The sequence below is a fragment of the Vombatus ursinus genome, unplaced genomic scaffold, assembly GCF_900497805.2.
Source record: "Vombatus ursinus unplaced genomic scaffold, bare-nosed wombat genome assembly UNPS02014841.1, whole genome shotgun sequence".
Taxonomy (NCBI): domain Eukaryota; kingdom Metazoa; phylum Chordata; class Mammalia; order Diprotodontia; family Vombatidae; genus Vombatus; species Vombatus ursinus.
This window is the reverse complement of record NW_020954619.1, coordinates 23,715,685-23,743,091: the sequence shown is the minus strand read 5'-3', so window position 1 is coordinate 23,743,091 and position 27,407 is coordinate 23,715,685. Positions and strand designations below refer to the sequence as shown.

Below are 27,407 nucleotides of genomic sequence, written 5' to 3'. Positions count from 1 at the left end.
CCACTGGACTGTGATGACTCTGGAAGACAGAATGAGGCCAATGACTTCACACAACTCTGCCTCACTTAAATCCAATTTATGCATAAATCAAAAGACATCAGCCTTACCATTTTACCCTTTTCCCCTATCTCAATGTCCTGTGATCACAGGCAAGTGATGAAACAGTAGATACAGATACACTAGGAGCTATAGTCACAACCATGTACACAGGTGGCCCAGGACATGGGGTCATCTTCTCACTGAAAGCAGCAGTGGGATTTGGCAGCTGTTTAAGGACCATGCTGCTCACCTCTTGGCATGAAGAAGGGCCTAGAAAAGGTGACCTAAAATTTTTCTGCTTTACCCAAGGCTAGCCTGTTTACCATAGTAGGCAGGGATCCCACCATGTTGTTGAAACACAAAAAATAAATGTATAAAAACTTCTTCAAAGATGATTCCACTCACCATCAGTACGTGGAATGTGTGCACGCTTGTGGACAACATGAAATCCAGTAGACCTGAAAGACGAATAGCTCTTGTTGTGAGAGAACTCAGCAGGTATACATCCAAATAGCAGCTTGAGTGAAACAAGGCTGACAAATGAAGGCCAGCTTACCAAAGGTGGAACTGGATACATGTTCTCCTGGAGCAGCTGCAGTGAAGGGAGTGCAGTGATGCTGGTATAGGTTTTGCAATCAAAACTAATCTAGTCAACAAGCTTTTATGCCTACCAAAAGGAGTGAACGACAGCTTCATAACAATGCAGTTACCACTTGCAGGAAAGCACCAAGCCACCATCATCAGTGTGTATGTTCCTACCATGACAAACCCTGATGGGGTCAAAGACAAATTTTATGAAGACCTGGAGACCGTCATCATGTGTCAAAAGAGGACAAGCTTATCATTCTAGGTGACTCTAATGCAAGAGTAGGCATAGACTACCAGACATTGTAGGGAGTCTTTGGGAGAAATACAGTTGGAAACAGCAACAACAGTGATCACTTACTACTGATGATTTCTGCATCTCATGACCTTCTCATCACCAACACTATCTTTCATTTACCTAAACACAATAAAACTTTGTGGATGTACCCTCGAAACAAACTGTGGCATTTAATAGACTATATCATTGCAAGGAGAAGAGACGGACAAGATATGAGAGTGACAAAGGCGATGTATGGTACAGAACGCTGGACTGATCATAGACTTCCTCTCTAAGCTAAATATTCGCATTCAATAAAAGCAGTGGCCCCAAGGCAAGATGACTACCAAAAGACTTAAGGTCAACAGATGAGAACACTTCTCTGAGTGGAACAGTTTGTTTCTAAGTTGGAGGCAAAGCTGAGCCAACACAGGGTTGATAACAGTGGAACAGAAAAGGAGTAGGCAACTTTCAGAGATTTGGTATACAGCACTGCATTTATTCATCTGGGTAAGAACACTCATAAACATCAAGACTGGTTTGACAAAAATGATGGAGAAATTCAAAAGCTGCTAAATGAAAAACAACTCCACAGGGTTTACCAGCAGGATAGTTCATCTGCCTCTAAGAAGGTCGCATTTATCTCCATCAAAAGTAAAGTGCAACAGTAACAGCAATGTTGTACAGTGATCAACTATGAATGACTTAGCTCTTCTCAGTAATAAGATGATCTAAGACAATTCCAAAAGGCTCATCATGGAAAATGTAGTCCACATCCAGAGAAAGAACTGATGGAGTCTCAATGAAGATCAAAGCATACTATTTTCACTTTCTTTATTTTTTTTGTATGTTTTTGTCCCTTTGAGTCTATTTTTTCTTTCACAACATGACTAATAGAGAAATATGATTTATGTGATTATAAATATATAATCTATATCGAATTGTGTACTATTTGGGGGGAGGGGAAAGAGAGATAGAAAAAAATTATAACTCAAAAACTTTTAAATGAAATTAGAAAAATACACTATTAAATTGTTTTTATATGTAGTTGAGAAAAATTAAATAAAAACATTCTTTAAAAAAAAAGTACAAGCAAAGCTTAAATGCAAATGGCTTAGTAAGAAGGAAGATGAAATTCAGTTTTATGCTGATAGTAACAATCCATAGCACTTTTATAATGCCATGAGGGATATTTGTGGGCTAAAGACCTATGCATCTTAACTACACAGTACTGATAAAGCTACATTGATGATTAAGTAATAAGGACCTCATCATGGAGAGATGGGCTGAACACTTCCATAGTATTCTCAACAGACTATCATCAATCAATGCCAAAGCCATTGACCTTTTACCTCAGGTTGAAGTCAATCCCTCGTCAGCCAAATTTCCAACTGAAGAAGAGATTTTGAATGCTTCTTCTCTTGTGGCAAAGCACTTGGTAATGATTCTATTCTAGCTGAGATTTACGAAGCAGGGAGTCCACTGCTCATACAAAAGCTGACTGAAATTTTCCAGGTTATAGGGCAAGAGGAGGTTATCCTCAGGATGCCTCCATTATCCATCTCTGTAACGGAAAGGGAAATAGGTGGTCCTATGATAATCACAGGGGAGTCTCTCTCTTAGTCATTGCTGGCAAGATTCTTGCAAGAGTCTTCCTTAATAAGCTAATCCTTCACCTGGAAGATGGTCATCTACCTGAAAACCAGTGTGACTTGCATGACATGGAGACTCTGGCAAAAGACTGCCCAGCATGGTGTGCCTGTGTCAAAGAAGGCTTTGCGTTGTACGAGCAAGGCAGAATTGCAGTAGCTCAAAAAAAAAAAAAACTTGAGATACACAAATTTAGAGACATCTCCACTTCAAATGTTCACATGTACTATTTGTGCCTGACCTGTGGCAGAGCATTCTGAGCTTGTATTGGTCTGATCAGCCATAGTTAGACACACTATACATTGATTCCAACATAGTGAAGCCACTTTAGTCCTCTTTAAGAATGAAGGACAGGGGACAGCTAGGTGGTGCAGTGGATAGAGCACTGGCCCTGGATTCAGGAGGACCTGAGTTCAAATCTGGCCTCAGACACATAACATTTACTAGCTGTGTGACCCTGGTCAAGTCACTTAACCCCACTGCCTAGCCAAAAAAAAAAAAGAATGAAGGACAACTGTCACCACCACCACAAAGAAGACATTCTTAATTTTCTTTTTAGAGATAGAAGAATCACAAAATGCTAATTATATTATGTTAGATATAAAATATATTGTGGGAGAAAAAGAATACCTATCTAATCTATGTGTCCATAATATATTTATTTTGGAGATAAAATAATTTATACAAAGTTCTTTTAAAAATTAAATACTTTTCAAAAGTCATATACTCTTACTATGGAGTGTCATTTGCTTAGTTGATTCTATGGTTGTATTTCATTCATTCATTCACCAAATAAATATTTATTGAGCCATCTTTCATTTCCAAGGCACTGTACTATCTCCAATTATATTATAACTTAAGAATAACTTAGGAAAAACATATAATTGTATTTCTTCTCAATAAAAAGTATATGATGAATTACAGAATTTGAGAGTTTAAAGGTACCTCAGTGGCCATCTAGCCCACCCCATAAACAAAAGGAATCCTTACTGTAAATACTCAACGAGCCTCTGCTTGAAAACCCAAGGAAAACCTCTTCTTGGAACCCAGCACCTCTTAACTAAGCTCATTCTATTTTGGGGCATCTCAAATTGTTATGCAGTTTTTCCTGACATCAGAACTAAATGTGTCTCTTTGCAAATTCCATCTATTACTCCTCATTCTACCCTCTGGGGCCAAAAAGAAGTCGTCTAATTCTTCTTCCACAGAACAACCCTTCAGATACTGGAAACAGCTATTAAATTCCCCAAGTCTTTTGCTCTCCATGCTAAACACCCACATGTCTTTCAACTAATTTTCACATGAGTTGGATTCAAGGCCTTTCATCATCCTGGTTGCCCTCCACTGGAGACTCCCCAGTTTATCAATGTCATTTTAAATTTGTAGCTCCAAAAACTTAACACAGTACTACAGATGACAAGAGCAAAGTGCCAAGGAATTATCACCTTCCTATTCCCGGAAGCTAGCCTCTAGGCATAATGTCTAGAAAGACATCATTTGGCCTATTTCATATGGATACCAATTAATTGCTTTAATTTAGCTTAAGTTAAATCTTCTTAAAATGTAGGTCATTTTTAAAAGTCTACATTTTAGAAGAAAATACTTAATATTTAAGGGAAGCAAACTGGCTACTTTCTGGTTTCTAATATATTTTCAAATCAAGTGAAGCAGGTTTGGGTTATTAAAAATATGCAATAGAAGTGATCTCTGTTTGTATATATTTGTGAACCATAAGTATATATTTTTCCATTGCTCTAACCATTAGAGTTTAATGAAATGTTTATACTCAAACTAAAACTGGTAAATAAGTACCACAATATTTTAAATTAATTTTTTTATACCTAGGCATTGCAGCAGATTGTCATTGACTATCATCCATATTAAATCCATGAGATTTCTGTCATAATATCTAAACTGACATCACAAATATATTTAGTGTGGGGCAGCTAGGTGGCACAGTGAATAAAGCTCTGGCTTTGGAGTCAGGAGGACCTGAGTTCAAATCCGACCTCAGATACTTGACAGTAGCTGTGTTGGGCAAGTCACTTAACCCTGATTGCCTCCCCAAAAAGCTTGTGTGTGTGTGTGTGTGTGTGTGTGTGTGTGTGTGTGTGTGTGTGTGTAACCAATTTCTATGGAAGTCATCCTAACATAATAAACAGTAGCCTTTTCTTCTTCCACAGAATATAACAAAAATAATGAGGAGAACACTAATAACCTAGGGAGTCACGTAAAACCTACTCTAGGAGATTACTTTGAGCTGAGCTTTGAAGGAAGCTAGAAATTCTGAGTGATAAGGGTGAGGAGGCAGTGCATTTTAGGCATGGTGGAGAGCCTATGAAAGTGCACAGACATAGGACATAGGATGTTGTATACTATCTATCAAGAAGGCCAGGCATATAGATTCTGTGAAAGCAAATAATGTATTATTAGCTCAGAAACAGAAACCAAAGCCAATTAGTGAAAAAAGATTTTTAAACAATATCCAGGTGACAGTGTAAGGATTAAGGGTTATGAGTAAAGTTTATGAGCTTTGATGGATGGATACAGCAATATCCTTTACGTTGTACAAAATCATGCTTAGAATTCTTTTTCACTTCCTTCCTGTTTCTCAGCTGTGTCCTGGATAGCTGAGGTTGCTAAATGTGTAGTCTCCAATTCAGCAACATTCATTCATGCAAACTATTCAAACTCCAGATTAGTGAAGTGTTACTCTTTCTGAAAATACTGATAAACCTGGCATCAATTAATTTTGCTGTATTTGGAAGATAGGAGGATTCATAGAATTATGGTGATAGTAGTTATTATGTTTTACATGTATATAATCTATTATTGAGTTGGAAGTGTCTCATGGTATCGGTGCCTATTGTCCTTTCTCAGGTCCAACAGAAAAAAATAGTGATGCACACACATGCTGTGGTCACTCTTTAAGGCCAAGACCTAGAAGAACAAAGGGTTTAATTCTGGCACTTTGAAATCATTCAACCATACAACATCGATTGGGTCATCAATTTCAAGCCAACCCAGTAGAAAGGGCTTGCCTCTTGAAATAGATAAGCCCATGAGTATAATTAGTTTGTTGGTTCTAGTAATGGGGAGAGTATTTGTATATGGTCCTTAAAATTGATGAATTTATTCCCTCAGTTGGGTGGGAACAGTGAGATTAAAACATGAAATATCTAAGTACTAGCTTTTTTTTCCCAAAAGTTAAGAAGATACAGCTTATTATGTTATCATTAAACAATATATGCTGTGAGAAAGATATGAACTTAGGAACATTTCATATATAGAAATGTTTGCTTATGTTCCACTCTTACTTACAGTTCTTCCCTCCCCTCCTTTCCTTCCTTCTGTACCGATTATCCCCCATGCCCAGAACTGTCTTGTGTCAGTAGCACCACCTGGTGGATGGGTAGAGGAACTCTGATCCAATTTCACCTTCCTTATCGAGGAATTGTGTACATACTATGTTCTCTTTTTCTTCCCTTTTTAATTCTGCTTCAAGTAATCTGTTTCTCACATGTATGCACAATCTTTTAGTCTCATTACTCTTTCCATTCCCTTTTCCAACTTTTCTCCAGTCATCTCACTAAAATCAAGCAATCCCTGCCCACCTGCACTCCATTTAGGAGCCTAAAAATAACTTAATCATAAATAAAACAAGATTAAAACCAGCACTAATAGTATTCTTATTTCAAGGGATAGATAAAGCTATAATTTTTTAAGTGAAACTAGGCGTAAGAACCAGTGCTTTCAATCTCTAAAGTATCTAAAAGTTGTTTAAAAGAACCATTTGAAACATCCACAAAAGTCACATTCCACCTCTAATAAAAATAGATTTCCTGCAAGTACCAGTGTTTAATATAAGCTAATGTTTGTTGTTGTTCAGTCATTTCAGTCATGTCTGACTCTTTGTGACACCATTTGGGGTTTTCTTGGCAAAAATACTGTAGTGATTTACCATTTTCTTCTCCAGCTCATTTGACAGGTGAGGAAACTGAGGCAGACAGGGTTAAATGACTTATCCAGGTCATATGGCTAGTAAATGTCTGATGCCATATTTGAAGTCAGGAAGATGATGAATCTTCCTAACTCCAGGCCCAGCGCTCCATCTACTGTGCCACCTCGCTGCCCCAAGGCAATGTTTATAGATAATCTAAAAATATGAGTGATTCTTAGAACCCTCTACCACTAGTACTGCAGAAGTACAAGGAAGTAACACAGGACAAAAAACATTTTGTATTTTTCTTTGTTTTATGAGTTACCACAGCCAAAAAATTTATCATTTAGTGGCCAGCCTACTTGTGCTGAGTCTCTGTATATTTAGGTCAGATTCCGAAAAGTACCTGATGGGCAAGAATATATTTGAAGTCTTTCTGTATTGGTGGAAAAAAGAAAATATTATTTCCTATTTGAATTTGTTCGTAATATCATAAATATAGAGTGGAAAGGAACTTCAGTGGTCATCCAGTCCAGGCTTTTGTTTAGTAGGTCAGGAAACTGAGGCCTAGTGGGGTGAAGTAACTGGGCCCAGATAGTGCAAATAGCAAACATCAGTAAAGGTATTTAAATCCAAGTCCTCTGACTAGAGCCAGTATTTCTTCTACCTATTGACTTTATTATTATTGAAACAGTATTATTTTTCATTTTTAATGTACATCTTTTCATCCATGTTACAAGTCAACTAGGCTTTGTGGGGTTAGCCTAAGAATCTACCATTATAATATCATCTCTGGGAAAACAATATTTTTTCTATGTCTAGTGAGCCAACTCTTAAAACATAACCTATTCACGATTGTGGACAACAGATTTCAATAGGAAGATTGTATAGGACATGAAGTGTTTGTCCTATATGTGAACTATGCACACATGCCTGTTTCCTAGCTCGGGTTCATGACAGTTATTCTTTATGGTAAAGTGAAGCAGTTCCAGGCAAAGAAATATTGTTTAATCCCATGATCCCAAACACACACAAATATGAGGTATCTGGCAGCCCAAAGAGTTAAGCTTCTGTGTGAAAAGCACAAATTAAGAAGTCATGGTACTTGTTCCTATGGGAACTTAAAACTGCAATTTCTGATAACTTAAAAAAAAAAGCTAAACTTTAATAATATTGTTCTTACCTAGAAAAAAATGATATACCTATAATTTAAAGGCTTCTCAAATTTGTAATGACTTTGTTTATATGAATGCACAACATTTCTTTTGAATATTGAGTATAATTAATTTCATGCTTCAGAGGACAACCTGTGGAATCTCAGAAAGAATTGTCTTTCTGTGTGTATAGCAATGAGTTGTTGGCTCTGTGTATTATGGTATTTTTTCTTTTTTTTTTTTAATGAACCACTAGGTATTAACCAAGGCCAATGGCAGAAACCTAAACCAAACAGACCAACATAGCTTGGCTAGGAGTATCTGAAAGAAAACCAAGTTTTGTTTTTCTGGATATATGGCTAAGCATTGGTTTCCAACTATATTTGTTAAAAAATAAAGTTCATATCTGGGCCAAAGTTTTCTACAAAACACAGGGAGAAAAGATTTATCTCTCAGCTCCCTAAATTCAACTCCCATCTTTAAACAATCATTTTGCTTCTGAATTGTTGGATATTTTTTTTTTAACTGCATGGCTACTATGGTCAGAGTATTTCCATTGGTGGTAAATAGCTGTGTAAACAAAAGCTATGCACAGTATATTGAATGTCCATTACTTCATAAAGAAAGCTATTTTGTCAATACAACTTAATATAATCCAGAGTCTCTTCTAGTGGGATGGAAAATAATTATATTTAAGTAACTACAATGAAAAAATTAAGATTTAATTTGCAGACTTTTTTTAATATCTATTTGAAAAGGTAGTCATCCAGGCAAATTTTTGTAGCATGAGAAACATCCTACAGTCTTAAGGAATGACTTAGCTCTTCTATATTTTGCGTTTGTTTCCCCTTCCCTCCAAGCCCCAATTAAAAAAGATACAAGTATTAGCACAGTGTTTGTTAACACAATCTCTATTACCAGATTATCTGTCAAGTTTTAGAAAAGTGGCTTTGTAAAGTGTTTTACATGATATGAGGAACTGTGCAAGAGAGATTATCATTATCTTTTCTTAAATTTTTAACATTTCCACGTGATATTTTGTGTAGTAAGTGAAGTTACCTTTTTTTCCCCATTGTTCTTTCACTAAGCAGATATAGAATATTTCTCCCATGTCTCTCCATTTATGTACCTTAGCACATACCTCAGTGCTCTTTCAGAAGTATGATTCCTTTGACTGATAAATTAAGAAGATAGTTTAGGGATTGTTTTCTAATATGCAAAAGTTTCCTTGAACTAAATTCCTTAACAAGATGCTCATCACTTAGGGGCTTAAATGATATTCTTTCACTTTGGAAAAATTAATCAGATGCATGGTCTGTTTGACTTTCTGATAGTTCTTAAAACTTTTTTTTTTGGAGGGCTGAGGCAGGGTGTATGGAAGGAGTGGATTTCTAAAAGAAATGTAAATGTAAGGAACCCTTCCCCCCCCCCCCAGCTGTGAAAATCTGTCAAAAGAAATTTCAGTGTTTTATAAACCATGTGGTCATGGGGCTCATCTGACACTCTATTCAATTTATTTTTTTTTTTTTCATTTTTAAGCAAAGTAGTTTCTATTATCACAGGTGCCAGAACCCAGAGAAGGAACACACAACTAGGAAAGGTTCCACATACTCACATATTGCATGGTTTTTTTATTTGTTCCTTTGCTTCTGTTTGCCATCCAGGTGTAAATAACAATACCAGTGAATTTTTCAGGTGCACTTTCTAGGTCTTATGAGATAGGGTTGATCAGAGCAGGTGTTAAGGAGATGAAAAGTCAATATTAAGTCGCTCTAGGTGATATTTTAGCTGGATAGCTAAAGGCTGCATTCTGGAGCACTATTGTATTGCTGTTCAAATATTTGATAATTATATTCATGAGTAAAGATGTATTTTGACTGGTTGCCCCATAAACTCTGATTTCTGGAACCTAGAATAGGTTCGAGGTTAAGCAACTCCTGGAATAGGGTTGCTTAACTTTTTCCTTCATTTAAACATTCTCAGTCTTGTAGGAAAAGGGGCATTTTGGCTGCGAAAGAATTATTAGATTTCAAGTTTACCTGAAGGTGGCCTTAATTATAGCAAATACAATTAAACTGTTTTGTATTTGGTAAAACAGTCTTTTATGTCCCCTGACTGTTTATTTAGGAAATGACTTACTAGCTGGATAGATGGAAGTGTTTACTACTCTATTTCTTTCATCCCTCACTGAGGTTCTGTTAGCATTGGCCTTTAACCATGTCACAGTTAAAATGAGTAGATTATTAAGTGTGAACATAACAATGGAAAGAAGGAAATAGGAAGTTAGTGTCAGTAGATATTTAGGACTTTCAACTATGTGAGCTCGTATTGCTGAATACCTCCCAAACTTAGCTGAGCTATTTGTACATATTCAGAGGGTAAAGGGTTTTAAAGATAAGAAAGAATAAACCTTTAGCAGAAAACACATGCAGCAGATGTGGGTCTTTTCCAGGTATCATCATTGTGGGAGTTCTGTTAAAGTTTGAGTGAGGTATTGTTGCCATTATTTCTTAGAAGTTTTGAATTAGTTAAACACCGAACCAAGAACTAGCTCCACTGAGGAGTAACGGTGAGGGGACTTATTCATGTGATGATTGGCTCCTACCTTCAGTGCCTTCTGGTGGTTTCCCTAATTTTAAGTGGATTCACAGCATTGGATAAAAAGCCAGGCAGAGATCTGTTATAAGATTAAAATGGGATGTGCTGCTAACAGACAGCTGGAAAGGAAATTAAAGACTTCTATTCTAGATGGAGAAAATACTTTGTGATGTTTTCCTGGGTGAAACTTTGGTAGAGAACTGACTGTTACCTCAGTCATTTGTATAATTATAAATATGTCTCTACAAATTTTGACATTAATCGTTTCCACCAGACATGGATAATTATTTATTATTTTATTAAGAGTATTATAATGAATGCATCATTTTTTCTTTTTCCCAGTAAAAAGGAACTTAAGAAGTCTTTGGTTTTCTTATTTGTGAGATAAAATTTGCATGCTTGAGGAAACAGTTGCTTCTTGAAGAACAACTTAGCTTTCAGAATACCTCTTTAATTATACATTTCTTACAGAGTTTGTGGTACAATGGAAAGAGTGAGAATAAGAACAAGAATAGTGAGTAAAAGGCAGCAGATCTTAACATGGCATAAATTCATCCTTGCTAAAACTAACAGCAATCACATGTGGATATATTTTTAAACCAGATTACTGGGTTCTAAGAGAAATGGCAATACTGAATCCCTTCAGAAAGAACACTTAGCAAAAACTTAGTACAAACGGTTTGCAAATGACAAACCCCTTGACTACAACTCTAAGTTTCTGAAAAACATAAGGTCTATTTAAGTTAATTTCCTCTCGTTTTACAAAAAGCTATAATTGGTTTCAGTAAATAAATTCAGGAAATTGGTAAAGCACTTACTCCAGAAGGTAACATTGCCACCATCCGCTATTTATCAGTAATTATCGTGATTAGCACGTTTTTTCCTTGTCCTGGCGCTGTTGTGCTGCTTACCACTTCCCTCACATGCCTGCAGCCAGTTATGTTAGTAATTGGTGTTACTAAGTTTAAATTACTTGTACAAACAAAACAGCCTAGTTGTTTTGCAGAGAAGTATACTTATCCTCCCTCCCCCTTACTCCATCTCTCTCTCTCACACACACACACGGTAAATTTGCTCATTTTTCATTGTGATACCCTTTTCATGCAAGCCTAGATGAGGTTATGCAATGAGATATAGAAAATAAGTGGTAGTTCAAAAAACTATCTTTTGTGAAGCTTGCTTTGTTTATTAGAGCAAGAAGTGAAAACAGAACCTCAGTTTTTCATGCAACCATATAAACGAAATTTTCCTACCTTCATGAGCCACTGAGTGTTATTTTCCATGATGTTTTCAAGTACTTGCAGTCTCTGCACAGAGTCATCATAATCCAACGGGGCATCCCTCTGCACTGCATTAGACACATAGGAGCTAGAAGTAGAGCGGCAGTTGTCCATCTCTGGCAATAGGAAGGTATAACTGCATGATCCATGCTGAACCTGATACTGCTTCTTCCCTATGGTGTCCAGGCTTTTCCGAAAGTTGTTGTAGGCTGATGCCAAGACAAGATCATAGCTCAAAGTAAAGAAAACAATCAGCCACATACTTTCGTTCAAAGAAAATGCAGCCAACTTAGCAAACTTCAGTGCACTTAAGAGTCCAGATCATTCATTTGTCTTCTGAAATGCCGTGCTATGCTGTCGTGTGTAAAGTACACTTTTGACAGTCAATAGGTTCCTGCCCCCACCCACCTTTTCTACTAGCAAATTTGATTTAAAAGTAAAACAAAACAAAATGCTGCTTTCTTTCCTGTCGTCCAGTAAACGGTGAGATGCCAGCAGGAAGAACAGTCCTACCCCAATTGTGTGTTCTGGCTTAACTTTACAAGTAAGCTTTGGTGTTTCTTCTGTTTCTCTTTAAAGCAAATTCTACAGTGTCGGTATCTGAATCAATCACTTTCCTTTCCTTATATGATAAGTTGATAAGAGCAGCCAGACATGTGTAGCTTAACTGCTCCTCCCTCTTGGCTTCTCCGTTATCTTCCTGTAGGGGGGTCACTCACAAGGCAACAGGAAAATCAGAGCCTACTGCTGTCCAGCCAATACAGTATGGGAGAGAAAACCTCTGGGAAAAATTGATCAATTACAGGACCCCTGGGCATTTTATAAGCACCACCCTAACAAAGTATTTCCTAAACTGAGCACCACAGCCCTTTTGCCTGAAACTGGTGTAATAATGTTAGTCTTCTGAAATGTTTTGAGTTTTTCATTTTGAAATACAATGAAAATTCCTGTTTCCTCTTTTAAGTAAAAAGCTACAAATATATCAGGATCTTTGGTTTATGTTAACTACTATATGGAAGAAGTTTTGCTAATGTAAACTCTAAAAGGCCCACTCTTTCATAGGGAAAACAAATTGGCAAGTTATGTGAATTCTGAACCATGAGTGTTTTGCCTAAATATACTGAATTTTAATGTAAAAATACTGTTGAAGGATTGGATCATTTTAGTAAATCAATTTAGATAGGTCAGTGGGTTGGCCCTGAAAAGATTTGTTGTTTGTTTTTTAACAAAATTATATTTTAAATATTCAAAGTAAACTTGAAGACTCCTTATTGAATTTCAATATACTGTGTGTGTATATATATTTTTATGTAACATACATATAGGTTAGAAATCATATCATTTGTAGGGGTAAAAGACCAAACTTGCCACTTGAACATAGCGGTAATTATTTTAAAAACACACATACCACCCACAACTCTGTGTTATTTGGGATATGCCAGGTCCGAGCAGCTCCCCTGTCACTAACTAGTTGTATGATCTTGGGCAAATTATTCCCCTTCTCCTGAACTTCGTTTTTCTTTAGCTAAAAAATAAGAGAGTTGGACAAAAAGACCTCTAAAATCAGTAATTTAAGTGCTTACTTTGTGCCATACACTGTGCTAGGCTAGAGCTACAGATTAAAAAAAAACAAAAAATAAAAAAGATTCCTTCTGTCTCCAAAACTTTGAAAGTCAGTAAGTCTGTTCAGAGTCCGTAAGACTAAAATATTTATTCCATTGTAAAAGATAAACATTTGGGGGTTTTGTTTTTTAAATCTTAATTAGATATGGGGTGTTTAGAAGCTGAAGGACTAACAGATTTGGAGCCTAGATTCCTGAGATAACTTTTCAAGGAACTAATGTGGGAACACTGGGAATGGGGGTGGGGGGAGCTTTTCCATTCTGTGAATTCACTCTCAGCTTGTTTCTGGGCATGTTATATCTGGAGAAAAGAAAAAATTGATTCTTCCAATTATTTGATGTTTAAATCCTACTGAGTAGTGATATAGGTGCAGTTAGAGGAAAATGCAGCCATAGGAAATTTCAACTAAAGGTAACACCAACTCAATTAATTCTCAATTCATCTATAATTCATCTGTGCTCAGATAGAAACAACTTACTGTCACCCTCAGGCTAAATTTGGATTGATGACCCCAATTCAAAGAGTCAGGTTTTTATTCCACTGCCCCCTTATTATGCCCTCAGGGGTGGGGAACCTGCAACCTCAAGGCCACATGTGACCTTTTAGGTTCTTGGGTGCCACCTTTTGACTGAGTCCAAGTTTTACAGAACAAATTCTTTTATTAAGGGGATTTGTTCTATGAAGTTTGGATGCAGTCAAAGGGCTGCAGCTGAGGACCTAGAGGGCCACATGTGGCCTCAAGACTGCAGGTTCCCCTCCTCTGCATTTCCATGGCTGTTCACTAGAATCATTACTCATTTGTATGTGTATACACATACATGTATACATATACATATATATGTATATATACACGCAGAGACATAATATACACATATATACACATACACACATATGTATACATATGCTGTTATACGATTAGAGTATCATAGATGTAGAACTGAAAGAGACATCAGAGTGCATCTAGTCTAACCTTCTTATTTTTACAGATGAAGAAATCGAGGCCCAACGAAACAACATGGTTTACTCAAAGTCATGCAGGTCCTATGCTCCAAAGGAAAGATTTGAAATGCAGGTCCTCCGACTTCAAATCCAGTTTTCTTTCCATTGTGCTATCACTGCCTTCTTATGTTTTATTATATTACATATATTAAATTAGACTATATGTAGATGTGTAGGAGCATATATGGGGAATACAATACCAGTCTCTTACCTTTGTAATTGGCAAGAAAAAAAAAAGGAATAGCTACAAAGCCAGGTTTTCTTCTCTTACCCTGCCTATGAATACAGGGAAGCTTCTGAGGGCTTATAAACTAAACATGCATCGTCCAGACCTCTTTTTGATGTTCAATAGACTTGATTGTAGAGCTTGAAACTGTCAGTTATCACAGAATCTGAAGTTATCTCAGTGACTCGCTGATGAAAGTTAGAAGCAGATGAGGTTATAGAACAAAAAAAATACTCCTCTTGACGTCCCCCAATCAGTCCAGGCTGCTTAGCCCAACAATTTTTTTTTTTCTATCTCTGCTGAACAGCTTTGAGTTTTGCTATTTGCGTAATTGTGTTTTTCTCTCACATACCACATCTAATCAGCTATGATTTTGCCACTTCCCATTATCATTTGTTAGAACATGACCAAGTTCTCTCTGTGCCTGTTATTAATTAGCTATTAGAGAGGCAAATCCAACTTGATGGGCACTAAAGAAATAGCTATTCCTCAAAAGAAAGGGATGAGTTAAAAACAAGGATAAGAAGGAACCTTTAGCACCTTACCTCTTTGTTTCAGCTCCTTCTCTTTAAAACAAAGTTACTAAAATGTGGGTAATAATCAAGAAGAGAAGAAAAATGGTACAATGGAGAATGACTCAAGAAGACCTGAACCCATCCTCAATCATATGACCCTAGATGAATTGCTTAACCTCCTGTGCCTCAATTCTTTAAAATTCTTCAGCGCATAGCAGTTGCTGATCTGCATTGGTTGAGAGTTTCCTCACCAGGAGTCCTGTAAACAAAAGGAATCACAGATTAGAACCCTACCGCCCCTGCCTGCCTTCCACCCACCCCCAAGAAATCAAAGGTGAAATGATATAAGAACTAGGATTTTGTATCACAGGGTCATAGATTTAGATCCAAATGGGATCTTAGAGGTTCTCCAGTCCAACCCCTACTTTTTACAGATAAGAAACTGAAACCAAAGAAGTTTAAATTCCTTGCCCAGGGTCACACAACAATGTTTAAGGTGCGATTTGATCTCCAGTATTCCTGACTCCAAGCTTGTCATTACTTGGTCCATTATGCCACACTGCATCGTGTAAATCACAGAGTCTAAGAGTTGGACAGGACCTATCTCTGACCTCAACAAATGGGTCATCCAACCCTTCAGATACTTGAGACTGTTATCATGGCCCCTGTAAATCTTTTCTTCTCTGGACTGAATGTGCCAAGTTGCTTCTCTATTGATCCTCATATGGCATAATCTCCTCCTCTTCCCATCTTGGTGGTTCTCTAGTCTTCTTCCAGCTTGTCAATATCTTTCTTAAAATGTAGTTGCCAGAATTGAACATGTTACTCCTCATGTGATCTGATCAAGGCAGAGTTTAGTCAAACTATTACATACTACCTCATTCTGGACCATATGTTTCTCTTAATTCTGTCCACAACAGCATTAGCTTTTTCAGTTTCCACGTCACACTGTTGACTCATGTTGAGCAGGAAGTTCATTTAAGACACCCCAGATCATTTTTGCAGCAATCATTTTCTAACCATTATCCCCTCTGACTGTGATTATTAAGGTGATTTGTGGAACCTACATACAATTTCATCTTTTTTCAATGTAATTCATTATTCTGACCTGTTGAGATTTTTTTTAAAACCTAGATTCTGTCAATATTGTAGCTCTTTCTCTCAGCAAAACTGACGAGAATGACTTCTATGATTTCTTCCAAATCATTGGTAAAAATACTGAGTAACTCAGGGTGAAGAACAGATTTTCCTAAAACCTTGCACTGGAGCTCACCATCCAAGCTGTCATCAGCTCATTAATGACTGTTCTTTGGTTCTAGTCAAATAATTTCAGTCGCATTATTACCTAACTCCCATATCTCTCCATTTTGTCAAGGATAAAAGACTTCATTAAATGTTTTGCTAAAACTAAGTATACCATGTCTGCCTCATAGCTAAAGTGCCTAATCTACTAGCCTGGTAAAACTGTCAAAAAAAAAAGAAATTAGGTAAGGTTGCCATGGTAAATGTTTAACAACCAGCCCTTTAGGGGAAAAATGTACACATAATACATTTTTAAGTTTAGCTTGCATTATTATCATTTTCTCTATTACTTTCTTAAGACTCAAGTCAATTCGAAAAATAATAAATCGAGCCCTTGTTTCTAAGGTACAAAGGCTCACGCTGGAAATTTAGCAATTGGCTCTCCCAAACTGGTTTGAACTGGCTTCAGCACACCACTGAAATTAAGCTAGACCAGTATGACCTGTTCTTAATGAAATCGTGTTGATTTTAGTGACCACTGCTACCCTTTCTTTGCTGTTACAAACTATCCTTTTAATAATATGTTCTGCAATTTTTTTTTCAGAAATATAACTCAGGCTCACTGACCTATGCTTTACAGATCCCATCCTCTTTGATTTTTTGAAAATTTGGATATTTGATTATCTCAAGTCCCATGGCACAATTCTTGTTTTCAAAGATCTCTCAAAGACCACTGACCGGGGCCAACGAATCACATCTGCCAATTCTTACAGACTTGTTACTTGAACTAGATGTTATCTTACTGTCTCCTTATATATCTTGGATTTATACTCCTGGTAACCATTTTTATTCTTTCCTTCCCAGTCCAAAGATCACTCTTCTAGGAATAGAAAATATAAGCAAAATAAGCCATGACTAGTTTAACTTTTTCACTCTTATCATTTTCCTACCCATGATGAACAGTAGTCTTATTCCTTCTTTGGTCCTCTTGTCTCCCACAGAACTTTTTTTTTAATTGCTCTCATTAGCATTTATCACCAACTTCATTTTATTCTAGGTTGTATAGTTCCAGAAATCATTCCATTGGGAAAATAGTTTTCTTTTATGTTCATCCTCGGTTATAACCTTGCTTCAATTTTCTATACCGGTCGTAAAAAATATTAGCTGTGTGATGAAGTCCCTAGGCCGATACATTGTATTCTTTGGGCTTTTCCTTTTCCTTCTCATCAGCAACTTCTACTTGCATATTAAAAGTTTCATGCTTATGAGTTTCCCATTATTCATGGGTCAACTTTCACTGTAGGATATTAGACCATTGGAACCTTTTTATCCTTTGTCTAAAAATTTAGAAATTTGCTCTTCCAAAATCTATGGTCCCTACCAGACTATGTCAGTATCTCTACTCCTTCTTTAACATAAACAATATAATACCTGCAAAGTTCACATCATTTCTACTTTAGCAAATAATTCTTCCTTTTTGGTCAGAATGGGGTTCATAATAATAGTTTCTTCCCATTTTTAATTCTCCTTCCCACTCTATTTTTATCTTAAAACCCTTTTGATATACTCCTACCCATTTTTTTCCTGGTTGCTGCTCTTCCTGCTAGAGTTCTCATTGTAAATTTTGGTGTAGAGTCATCATTTTCCAGTGGACTAATGTTGACTGAGAGCACACACTAGAGTGCAGATCTAGGGGTCTCTTGGTCCTCCCTAACATCAGGAAATTATGCACTCAGCTCAGCCCCAGAGTTTAAAATGTATCCAGGTAGCCTAAATCATAAATAAAATTAATTGGTATTAATTGAAATAAGTCATTCTGAGTTTCACAGAGCCCAGATGATAGAATTTTAGAGTTGAAAAGGATATTAAAGGTCACCTAGTTTGATCCATACCCAAGCAGGAATCCTTTCTATAACATCATTGACAAGTGGCTATCCATCCTCTGCCTGAAGTGTTTAGTGACTAGGAACCCCAACCTCCTAAAACAGCCATTGCACTTTGGGACAGTTCCAATTGTTAAGAAGATTTTTTTTTCCCTTGTATCAAGAAAAACAGAATGTCTGAATCTATTTGTATAACAGCTCTACAGTCATCCTAGATCTGCCCTTTGAAACTAAGTAGGACAAATCTCTCTCTTTCCATATGATAGCTTTTCAGGTACATAAAGACAATTGCTATATAACCCTTAAAGGTTCTTCTTCCAGGATAAACATCCCCAGTTCCTTTAGTTGACCCCCTGTATGGTCGGATCTAGTCTTTTTTCCCATCCTCGTCATCATATCCTTGTCCGAGAATCTTTACACCTTAGGGAATCAAAACTCCCAGGGTATCACAGAGCCTTTCTGTGCACATAGGTATCTTCCAGATGGTAAGCCAACCCACGGTCATAACAAATTTCCTAAGGCTCTTAAGTGTCTATAAGCTGAAGCACCACTCATAGCAGGAGTGCCAAGCACCATTTGCATTGAACTCTGGAAGGTGTCAATTCTGGAAGGTGTCATTCTGAAATGACAAGGCTGTTGTTGATAGAACTTTTGATCTGGTGTATTGTAGAGTTTTCCAAAACTAGAGTGAGTTGTTTTGATAAATAGTGAGTTTCCCATCATTGAAGGTGTTTAAACAGTGGCTAACTGACTGCACGGAGATGCTATAGAGGAGAGTGTACAGATATGGGTTGCTACTGATGACCTTGGCAGATAGGTGTTGCAGTAGATAGAGTGCCAGGCCTGGAGTCATGAAGACTCATCTTCCTGAGTTCAAATCTGGCCTCTGGGTGACCCTGGGCCAGTCACTTAACCCTATTTGCCTCAGTTTCCTCATCTATAAAATGAGCTAGAGAAGGAAATGGCAAACCACTCCAGTATATTTGCCAAGAAAGCCTCAAATGGGTTCACAAAGAGTCAGACACAGCTGAAACAACTGCAGCAACAGCGATGATGACCTCTGTTCTTTCTTCCGTATCTGATTCCCCACAGTGATACAGAACTCTACTTCAACAAGATGTTCTGATAATTGTATCTTAATTAATAAGATCCTAATAATGTATTACCATAAGAATAGGCTGTGAATAATCCACTTATGTTTATAAAGTATTTGGAAAATACTAAAAATTACTGAGTCAAATTGATTAACAGCATTTATGATTGGTTTATGGCGTCCATCTTGTGCTGTCTTTTTTTGTCTGTGTAATGTCATTTCTGAGGCAGCAATACGAATGCAACATTTTTCCCTATGATCTAGGTACAATCAGTTTTAAATTATGTCATTTTTGCCCTCAAGTATCCTGAAATGGTTACTATCAGATGTTTCTTTGATGATTCTACCCTTAATTTTTAGAATGTGTGGTGTGCTGCTATAGCAAGAACTCTCAGTTCCTAAGTCTCTAGGCCTAGAAATAAAACTAGGACATAGTGTTTTAATTTCAGCAGTTTGTAAATATATAGTTTCATTCAAAATCAACATATATTTGAATATATAAATATAATATTAGATATATAATGAAAGCCTTAAGGTAATTTAAAATATAGCCAGTGTTTGAAGTAAACATCATTATTCATTTAAAATGGAATATTTAGATTCACAAACTGCTAAGAGAGTGGAGATACAAGATAAAAATCAGCATTTCAGCTTTCTTTAGTCCCCACAGTGATTCCTTTGTAAATCCTATCACGGTTTTTTATTATAGTTTGATACAGGTTGAACCAAAATTGAAAAACTGCAACAATTCAAAACAAAATAGTTTCATTCCTATGACTCTGGTTACAAATACTTTGTAGTACTGAAGCTTAGAATACGAAGCTTAAAATTGTCATAGATTTGGTTGAATCATACAAACATGTCCGTCAGACTCTGCACAAACACATTTTTTTAGAATCAATTTGGTATAATGGATAGAGCATTTGACAGAAAACTCATTCAGATCCTTCCTTGGACAGTGGCAGTGTGATCCTGCACAAGTCACTTAATCTCTTTGTGCCTCAGTTTCCTCATCTGTAAAAATAAAAAGAGTTGGACTTTATGGTCTCTCTAAATTCCCTTCCAGTTGGAACTCTGTGCTGTATTATGTTTTAGTAATGGTGCCTTTTATGGCAATACTTACTGCCTCTATTTAAACATTAAAAAACATACATTGCTTTAGAAGACAGAACAAGAAAAACTTATGCTGCTTTGGAAGACAGATCATCACTGCTTACTATCACCTCCATAGTACAAAATCACACATCCCTAGTGATAGAATATATTTTACTGCCAAAATCTTCAGATGATTTATAATCATCGTGAGCTAAAGCAGCTGCATAATATATAGAAGACCACCACGTATGCCTTAAAATGTCATATATCTATACAAATTGTAAACAGGAAGTCATATATGAAATACTCAAGTCAATTTTTCAATGAAAACTAAGAATGAAATTGCTTTATTGGATAGAAGGTTTCAACTCAGGAAATTAAATTAATTTGGGTAAATTTGATTCATTTCAATGTTATTTTCATCTTCTTGCTTTAATAACTCTTTTCTGTTTGTGTTTGGCCATCTCTCATTTCATCATGGATTCAAGGGGTCTGAGGCAACTTTTGAAATCTGTAGTTTATAAATCAAAATACTGATGCCTGGTTGAGCATAGTTTCTTGCTTAAGCTATACATAGTTAAGTGTAAATAGCAGAGATACAAAATAGCTGACCTAGCATATTTAAAGTGTACATTAATTCTTTCCCTCTTAGAAACTGGCATTCACACTATATAATTCACCTTTGAAATAGGCAGGGAAATGTATATTTTGTTAAAACTACGCCTTTAACTTCCAAAATGGTTGGGGGGACTGGGGTGGGGAATTCTTTGCCAGATGTGCCTCAGGCAATTTCCTTTCCTGGGAAACAACAATTTCCCCTACACTACCAGTCATGTTTTTATTCCATATAGTGTGAGTGCACTACTTTAAGGGACTGATGCTTAGATACCACTGACATTATCTTTCACAATCATCTTTCTACTTACTGCTGCACAGCTTCTGTTTGACAAGACAGTGTGGAAATAACTTCTGTGAGAAGGGGGACAAAGGTTGACGCTAAAGTAATAATAGGAAAATCTTGATCATAGTTCAGGCTGATCTTTCAAATGGTCTTCCTACTCCTCATTAGGGCAACTAAGTAAAAAAGATGCCAGGAACCCATATTTTATTAGTTTTATTTGACATTTTCACTGGGAAATTAAACCTGAAAACAAGTGAGCAACAAGGCAGTTATAAAAAGAACAAATAACCTTCTAGAGACATCTAGCATACTTGAATCATTTAATGATTTACTTTACCATGAAACCCCATAGAAGGGTTAGTAGCTAAAAAACCTTTTAATTTCAAAAGTCATATTGCAAGCAGTGTTGTATACTTGGGGAGATGTCATGGCTTTTAATTTATTTTTTAATTGTAATTTTTATTCTTTATTTGTATGTGGGAAGTAAAAAGAATTAAAAAACTGCATCATAAAGGTTTCACATTGTGCTCAGTATTTTCTGAAAAATGTGTTTCTTTTTAACTGGTATGACTTTTCTTATATAGGAAATCATCTTTAATTCCATCTTATGATTCTGAGATGTTATTTACATTCTCAAAGAATTTTGTAGAGTGCTTTTTTTTTCCTTATCAAGAACATATGCCAAAAGAAGTCAAGGCGTGTAAGCTACAAAATATCAAAAAAACATTGACTAATTGTTGAATGTACTAGAGCATATTCGGCCTATGATAATGATATTCTTTGCCCCTCATTCCATGTCCTGGTGGTGGTTGTTGTATCTTTTTTTTTGTCTTGGTTTATTTCCCCCGAGGGAAGGAAATGTTGTGTTTTCTTTCAATGAACCGAAATCAGTGAATACAGTTTTTCTTATGACCTTTAGTTAAATCAAATCAAAATTTGCCTCTTTGATTAACATAGTATTTTATTAAAGGTTTTGAAGTGGGTTCCTTCATGTCAATTTGTTATGCTTTTATGTGAAATAATACTAAATTTAGTTAAACAAACTTTCAGAGCAGTCACATCCCAGTGGTCATGAATAATTAATAGAGGATTGTCATAAATTCCATGTTTTGTTGCAACTGGAATAAGAATTATTCTGCTGTCTCAGAGAAGTGACTTAATGTTCTCTAGCTCAATCTTCATTTAATCTGCTTATAAACTTTTCATCTTAATTATGAAAGAACCATTAAAAATGAGGCATTTAGAAATCTGAAGAAGGCAATTAATTTTGAGATATGTTATCCTACTCTTGGTTTTAGGTTAATATAAATAATATCACTATATTATAAGGGCAAAAACAGATGACTACACTTTTGGTATTCTCATCTATCTTGCAAACTTGATTTTTTTTAAACTTCCTGTGGAAACTTAGACCTGACAACATGGTTTGTCCTTTTCTCTACCAGAAAAAAAAAGAGTAATAATCTATAATTTTAAAAGAATTTTTTAAGACCAATGTATGCACAAGAAAAAATGGTTTCCTGTACATTTGTATTTGTTATTTAAATATATAGAGTTTCTTCACTTGTGTTATACCACCCATGTACTTATCAGTATGGTATTGGAAATGTGGTACAAATAAGATATAAATAATCCCATTTGTACAACTTTTTTTTTTCCCATAAATTCTTTCTCAGCTCAGGTAAGAACTTTGTTCAGTATTTCACTGAATCTTGATGAGCTTTTATTCATGATAAAATGTCCAACAACATGTTATTTCAACTTATGGATCAGAATTCAAAGACATAGTTAAATGAAAGAGAAAATAAAAAGGAAATAAAAAGTCATGTAAAGTCAGAGGCTTTAGAGAAAGGACATATGTGGCAATATAAGGCATCTCGCTCCTAACATCTGTATCCCTCAAAGAAAGAGCTCTCTATATTTTCTTTTTTTTAAGTCAAAAAGTGTTCCAGTATTATATCTGCAGAGAAATAAATAATATGCTTTTCTCAAAAATCATAAAATACATTTTAGTGATTATTTTTTCAAGACAAAGTAGCCTTGTTTGAGAAAGAACCCACAATTATAGAAACCCCATATAAACAGTGAAAGCAAAAACCGTAAATTCTTTGCATGCTCCCATGCTCCCTCTGCTGGTTCCATAAATATTAACTGGTTTACTACAGGCTCAGGTATAGTTGTAGAAATAATGAGAGCAAATTCCAAATAAAAAAGTCAACCAGAAACAGCTATTCATTAGCCAGGAATGTTGCCAGCCTTCATCTAAGCTCACGGAACAGCTTCATTTTACAAAAGTCTGTCAGTTTTTAAAAGTAAGAATTGTTGATAAACTAAAATATTATTCACATACTCTCTTTTGGTATAGTAATCTTTGATTATTTATTAATCTTTGATTAATGCCAATATGTAAGATCAGTGTCAAAACAGAAGACCAAAGAAGGTTTTGAAATTTTGATTGTTGGAGGAACTAATGTCCTGTCTGACTGTTACGTGTTGTCTGAATTGGGGGAGAGGTGTTTGTGTCCATCAGTCAATAAGTATTTATTAAGTAATTACTCTGTGCTAGTAATTACTGTTACACTATTCTGAGGGATGAGGAATACCAAAAAAGGGAGGGAGGAGACAAAAAACTGTTCCTGCTCTAAAGGAATGTATATTCTAATGGGGGCAGGAATGATAGCAATATTTCTAAGTCATATGATTATATAATATATTAAATTTTAGCCTCTTCACAGTCTAAATCTAAGGGTAACTTCTTTTTACTGCCCTGCAGTTACCTACTACAACATTAATCTTCCTGCTACAGAGATCTGACCATAACATTCCCCTGTTTGAATTAATACCTTCCTAAGGCTCTCCAGTGATTCAAGGTTTTCTACTGTCTGATTCCAACTTGGTGGGCAAGAGAAGGATAATGACACAATAAAGGGTTTTTTCTTTTAATGGTTTATACATTTAATTTTTAAAATATTGTCCCAAATGATAGCAGCATAAGTCCTTAGGACAAAAGAAAATTGGGAATTAGTCCCATGTTTCTGTCAAATTGGCATATTTTTAAGCCCCCAAATGAGCATATTATAAAAAGGGGCTTTCCCAAAGTTTTAGGCTTCAGGCCTTATTGTTTTCTCACTTTATCTTCTGCCAACTAAAATGTTGTTTAGCATTGAATACAGATAGCGAACAGCTGCAAGTTCTGGCTTAATGTTTTCTTAGGCATACCAGTTTTGGAAAGCATGCCCCCCCCCTTCCCAGTGTGTAGTTTCTGCCATCATACTAGCTCAAACTGATTCAGAGATCAGAGTTTTCAGAGATCATATTCTAAATATCTACCAAGAGAAATCTAGTCAAGAAAACAGTGTATGTGTTTGGTCCTTGAAAGAAGATGTGTCTATGTTCCTGATGTGCACACATGGACAGCCTTTGGGTACTGATATTCTCAGTCATGACTGGGAAAACAAAAGAAATTACTTTTTTTTCCATATTCTTTTGACTGTCAAATACATATAAAGTATTTGTCTTCTGTCTTATGGAGAGAAAGCAAGTGTAGAAAATATGACAATTGAGATCTTTTGGTCCACCTGGCATTTAATCTTAGTGTAACCTTAGAGTGAACATGGAAAGCCACTATATCGGGGGAGTTTTCAGAGTTGGGGAGGGTGGGGGAGGTGGAGAAAAGAGGATGATTAAAAAAAAGTCAGGAGCTTAAGCTTAAGTGCAGTGAAATGAACAAGAAGCTCAAAGACGGGTAATATACAGTTGTTTAGCCAAACCTAAGATGATAACTATAGCTCAATATATTTGTTTCCTCTGCAAACCTATATATTTTATTTTATTCATGTAAGAATATTATTTTGAGGAATCTGTGACACAAAAATCTTCCCCTGCTCTACACCAAGGACACCTTAAGATCTCATCAACCTCAGTGGTTATCTCTATGCAGATAACTTATACATGTGTAGATATCTAGCCCTTAATCTTTCTCCTGATCTCTAGTTCCACATTACCAACTACTTTCTCATAGACATCTCAACTTAATATGTCTAAAGCAGAACTGGTATGTAATATGATATGAAATGATATATAATAGAAATAATATAATATACTCAAATGGATCTTGGATCTAATCTCTTTGAAAGTTGCCTTCAACAATGTAGATTACAATTTACCCTGCCAATTCTGTGTGACTCTCATCGTGCCTTTCATCAGTTGGGTCATTACCATTTTCACAAAAATATCAATAATTTGAGGGAAATTCAAAGAATAGCATCAAATATCATTATACCATCAGAGGAACTTAGGTTCAAATTATGTATATTTTAGTCATGTGTCACATAGGTGAAATATAGAAATGTGATATGACTCTTTATGGACCCTATGGACTAGGTTGATATCAAGTAAGATCCAGCCTCTGAAAACTACTCTGGATCAAGAATACCCGCACATTCCTGGGGTCAGCACCAAACTAAGTCAGTTTCCAAGATATCAGGTAGCATTATGCACTTACTTTTGGTTCAACGTCCATTCACCCTTTATCCCTAGGTCATAATTTTACCCTTATAACCTCAGTATTCACTAGTTGCAGCATTTAAGGGCCTCAGCCTAATGGCAAGGGAAATGGCTTTAGGGAGATAATTCAGACCATGAAACAGTCTCTCATGAAAAATGATGTCAGCCCTTTCACTCTGTCCTTAACTAGCAACCTTGCAATCCTATGTTGGCGAGGAGGAGAATCTAAAATGTCTAAAAAGCCCTACATTTTTCCAGTAATTTTTTGTTTGTCTTAAACCTTTATATGAAAAACACTTGTACAAATACTTTAGTATCTAGATAATATAATATAATAATTATTATTATAATAATAGTTATAATATATTATACTAATTATAATATAATATAATAATAATTCAACTGCAGTATTTGGGATCATTTGTGCTTCTTTTTTCACCCATGAAATTAAACCTTTCTTGATGAGATATAAAAGATGTGTAATAGTTTATGTATTATTTCAGTTGGAGAATAATCAGACTGACAAGTCCTCAAATCTTTAAGTTGAAGGTGTATTGGAGATGATCTAGTCCAAACTACTCATTTCACAGATGAGAAGACCGGAGCCCAGAGAAATGAAGTTACTTATCCAACTTCGTTGGCAGAACTGAGACTAGAACACAGGCCTTTTTATTCTCAATTCAATATGCTTTCTATTATGAAGCTATGGGTATTTTTAAGGCAACATTCAAGCAACAAAGACAGGATATGAGGGATTGTTATATTGATAGATGGCATGGAAACATGTTCTTACTCTCCCTCACTCTGCCTATCTTGTGGGCTTCAGGTAATGGACTTGGAAAGGGAGAGAAAACCAAAATCTCACTAAAAGGACCTTAGGGTTCCAAAAGAGACCCAGAGAGGGGTAGGGGTTCACTAAGGTCACAGCAGGCCAAGGGAGTGATGCATTTGGCCTCATTAGCTGACATTTTTTAAAGTAGCCTGTCCAAGCTCTCTTAGTTAATATGGTGAGAGATTTTCTTTATGTGTTGCCTATACTTTTAATTTTTATAAGAAAATCGTTTTCTATTTTTACAGACTGAAAACTAAAAAAAAATTGTGCTATAACATTTTCCTGAAAGCTGATTTTAAAGTATATTTACCTGTGAGTATAGATAGATAGATAGATATCTTTATAAAAATATGTAACTACAGATATCTTTGCTGCCTTCTTTAGCAGCAAGCATGATTTTCAAGCTATATAGAATATGAGTATACAAAGTGTGTCCTGTAGCCATTGTTACTGACAAACAATCAGTACCTCTGTGCTATTTTTACAATAATGTTTACTAATTTAACTTGTGACTGATAAAATATGTTTAAGAGTTAATTGGTTAAGGATAGGGAGGGAAGGAAGAGGTAATAAGCATTTATATAGTGCCTGCTATGTGCCAGGCACTGTGCTATTTGTTGGTCAGTCATTTTTTTCAGTCATGTCTGACTCTTTGTGACCTCATTTTGGGTTTTCTTGGCAGAGATACTGGAGTGGTTTGCCATTTCCTTCTCCAGCTCATTTCTTAGTTGAGGAAATGGAAGCAAACAGGGTTAAGTGACTTGCCCGGGGTCACACAGCTAATAAATATCTGAGACTGGACTTGACATGAAGATAAATCTTCCTCACTCCAGGTCCATCATTCTATCCACTGTATCACCTAGCTGCCCATAGCACTGTGCTAAGCACTTAAAAATGTTATCTCTTTTGATAGGAGTATAAACTATGACCATGGGTCAAAATGAAGCTAATTAAGCTATATGCAAAATG

The 27,407-nt window shown here is 36.0% G+C and overlaps 2 protein-coding genes across 8 annotated transcripts in view; one reads left to right on the top strand and one right to left on the bottom strand.

The window, feature by feature from the left end:
• The window catches only part of ANGPT2 (angiopoietin 2), a 149,970-nt gene extending 137,779 nt beyond the window's left edge, over window positions 1–12,191 (bottom strand). For all 3 annotated transcript variants that reach the window (XM_027840321.1, XM_027840320.1, XM_027840319.1), the window contains exon 1: window positions 11,497–12,191. In XM_027840321.1, coding sequence (XP_027696122.1) covers window positions 11,497–11,784 — 288 coding nt within the window. In that variant the 5' untranslated portion in view covers window positions 11,785–12,191. The remainder of the gene's footprint in view (window positions 1–11,496) is intronic.
• The window catches only part of MCPH1 (microcephalin 1), a 330,808-nt gene that overhangs the window by 214,856 nt on the left and 88,545 nt on the right, over window positions 1–27,407 (top strand). The gene's annotated exons all lie outside the window — the stretch shown is intronic.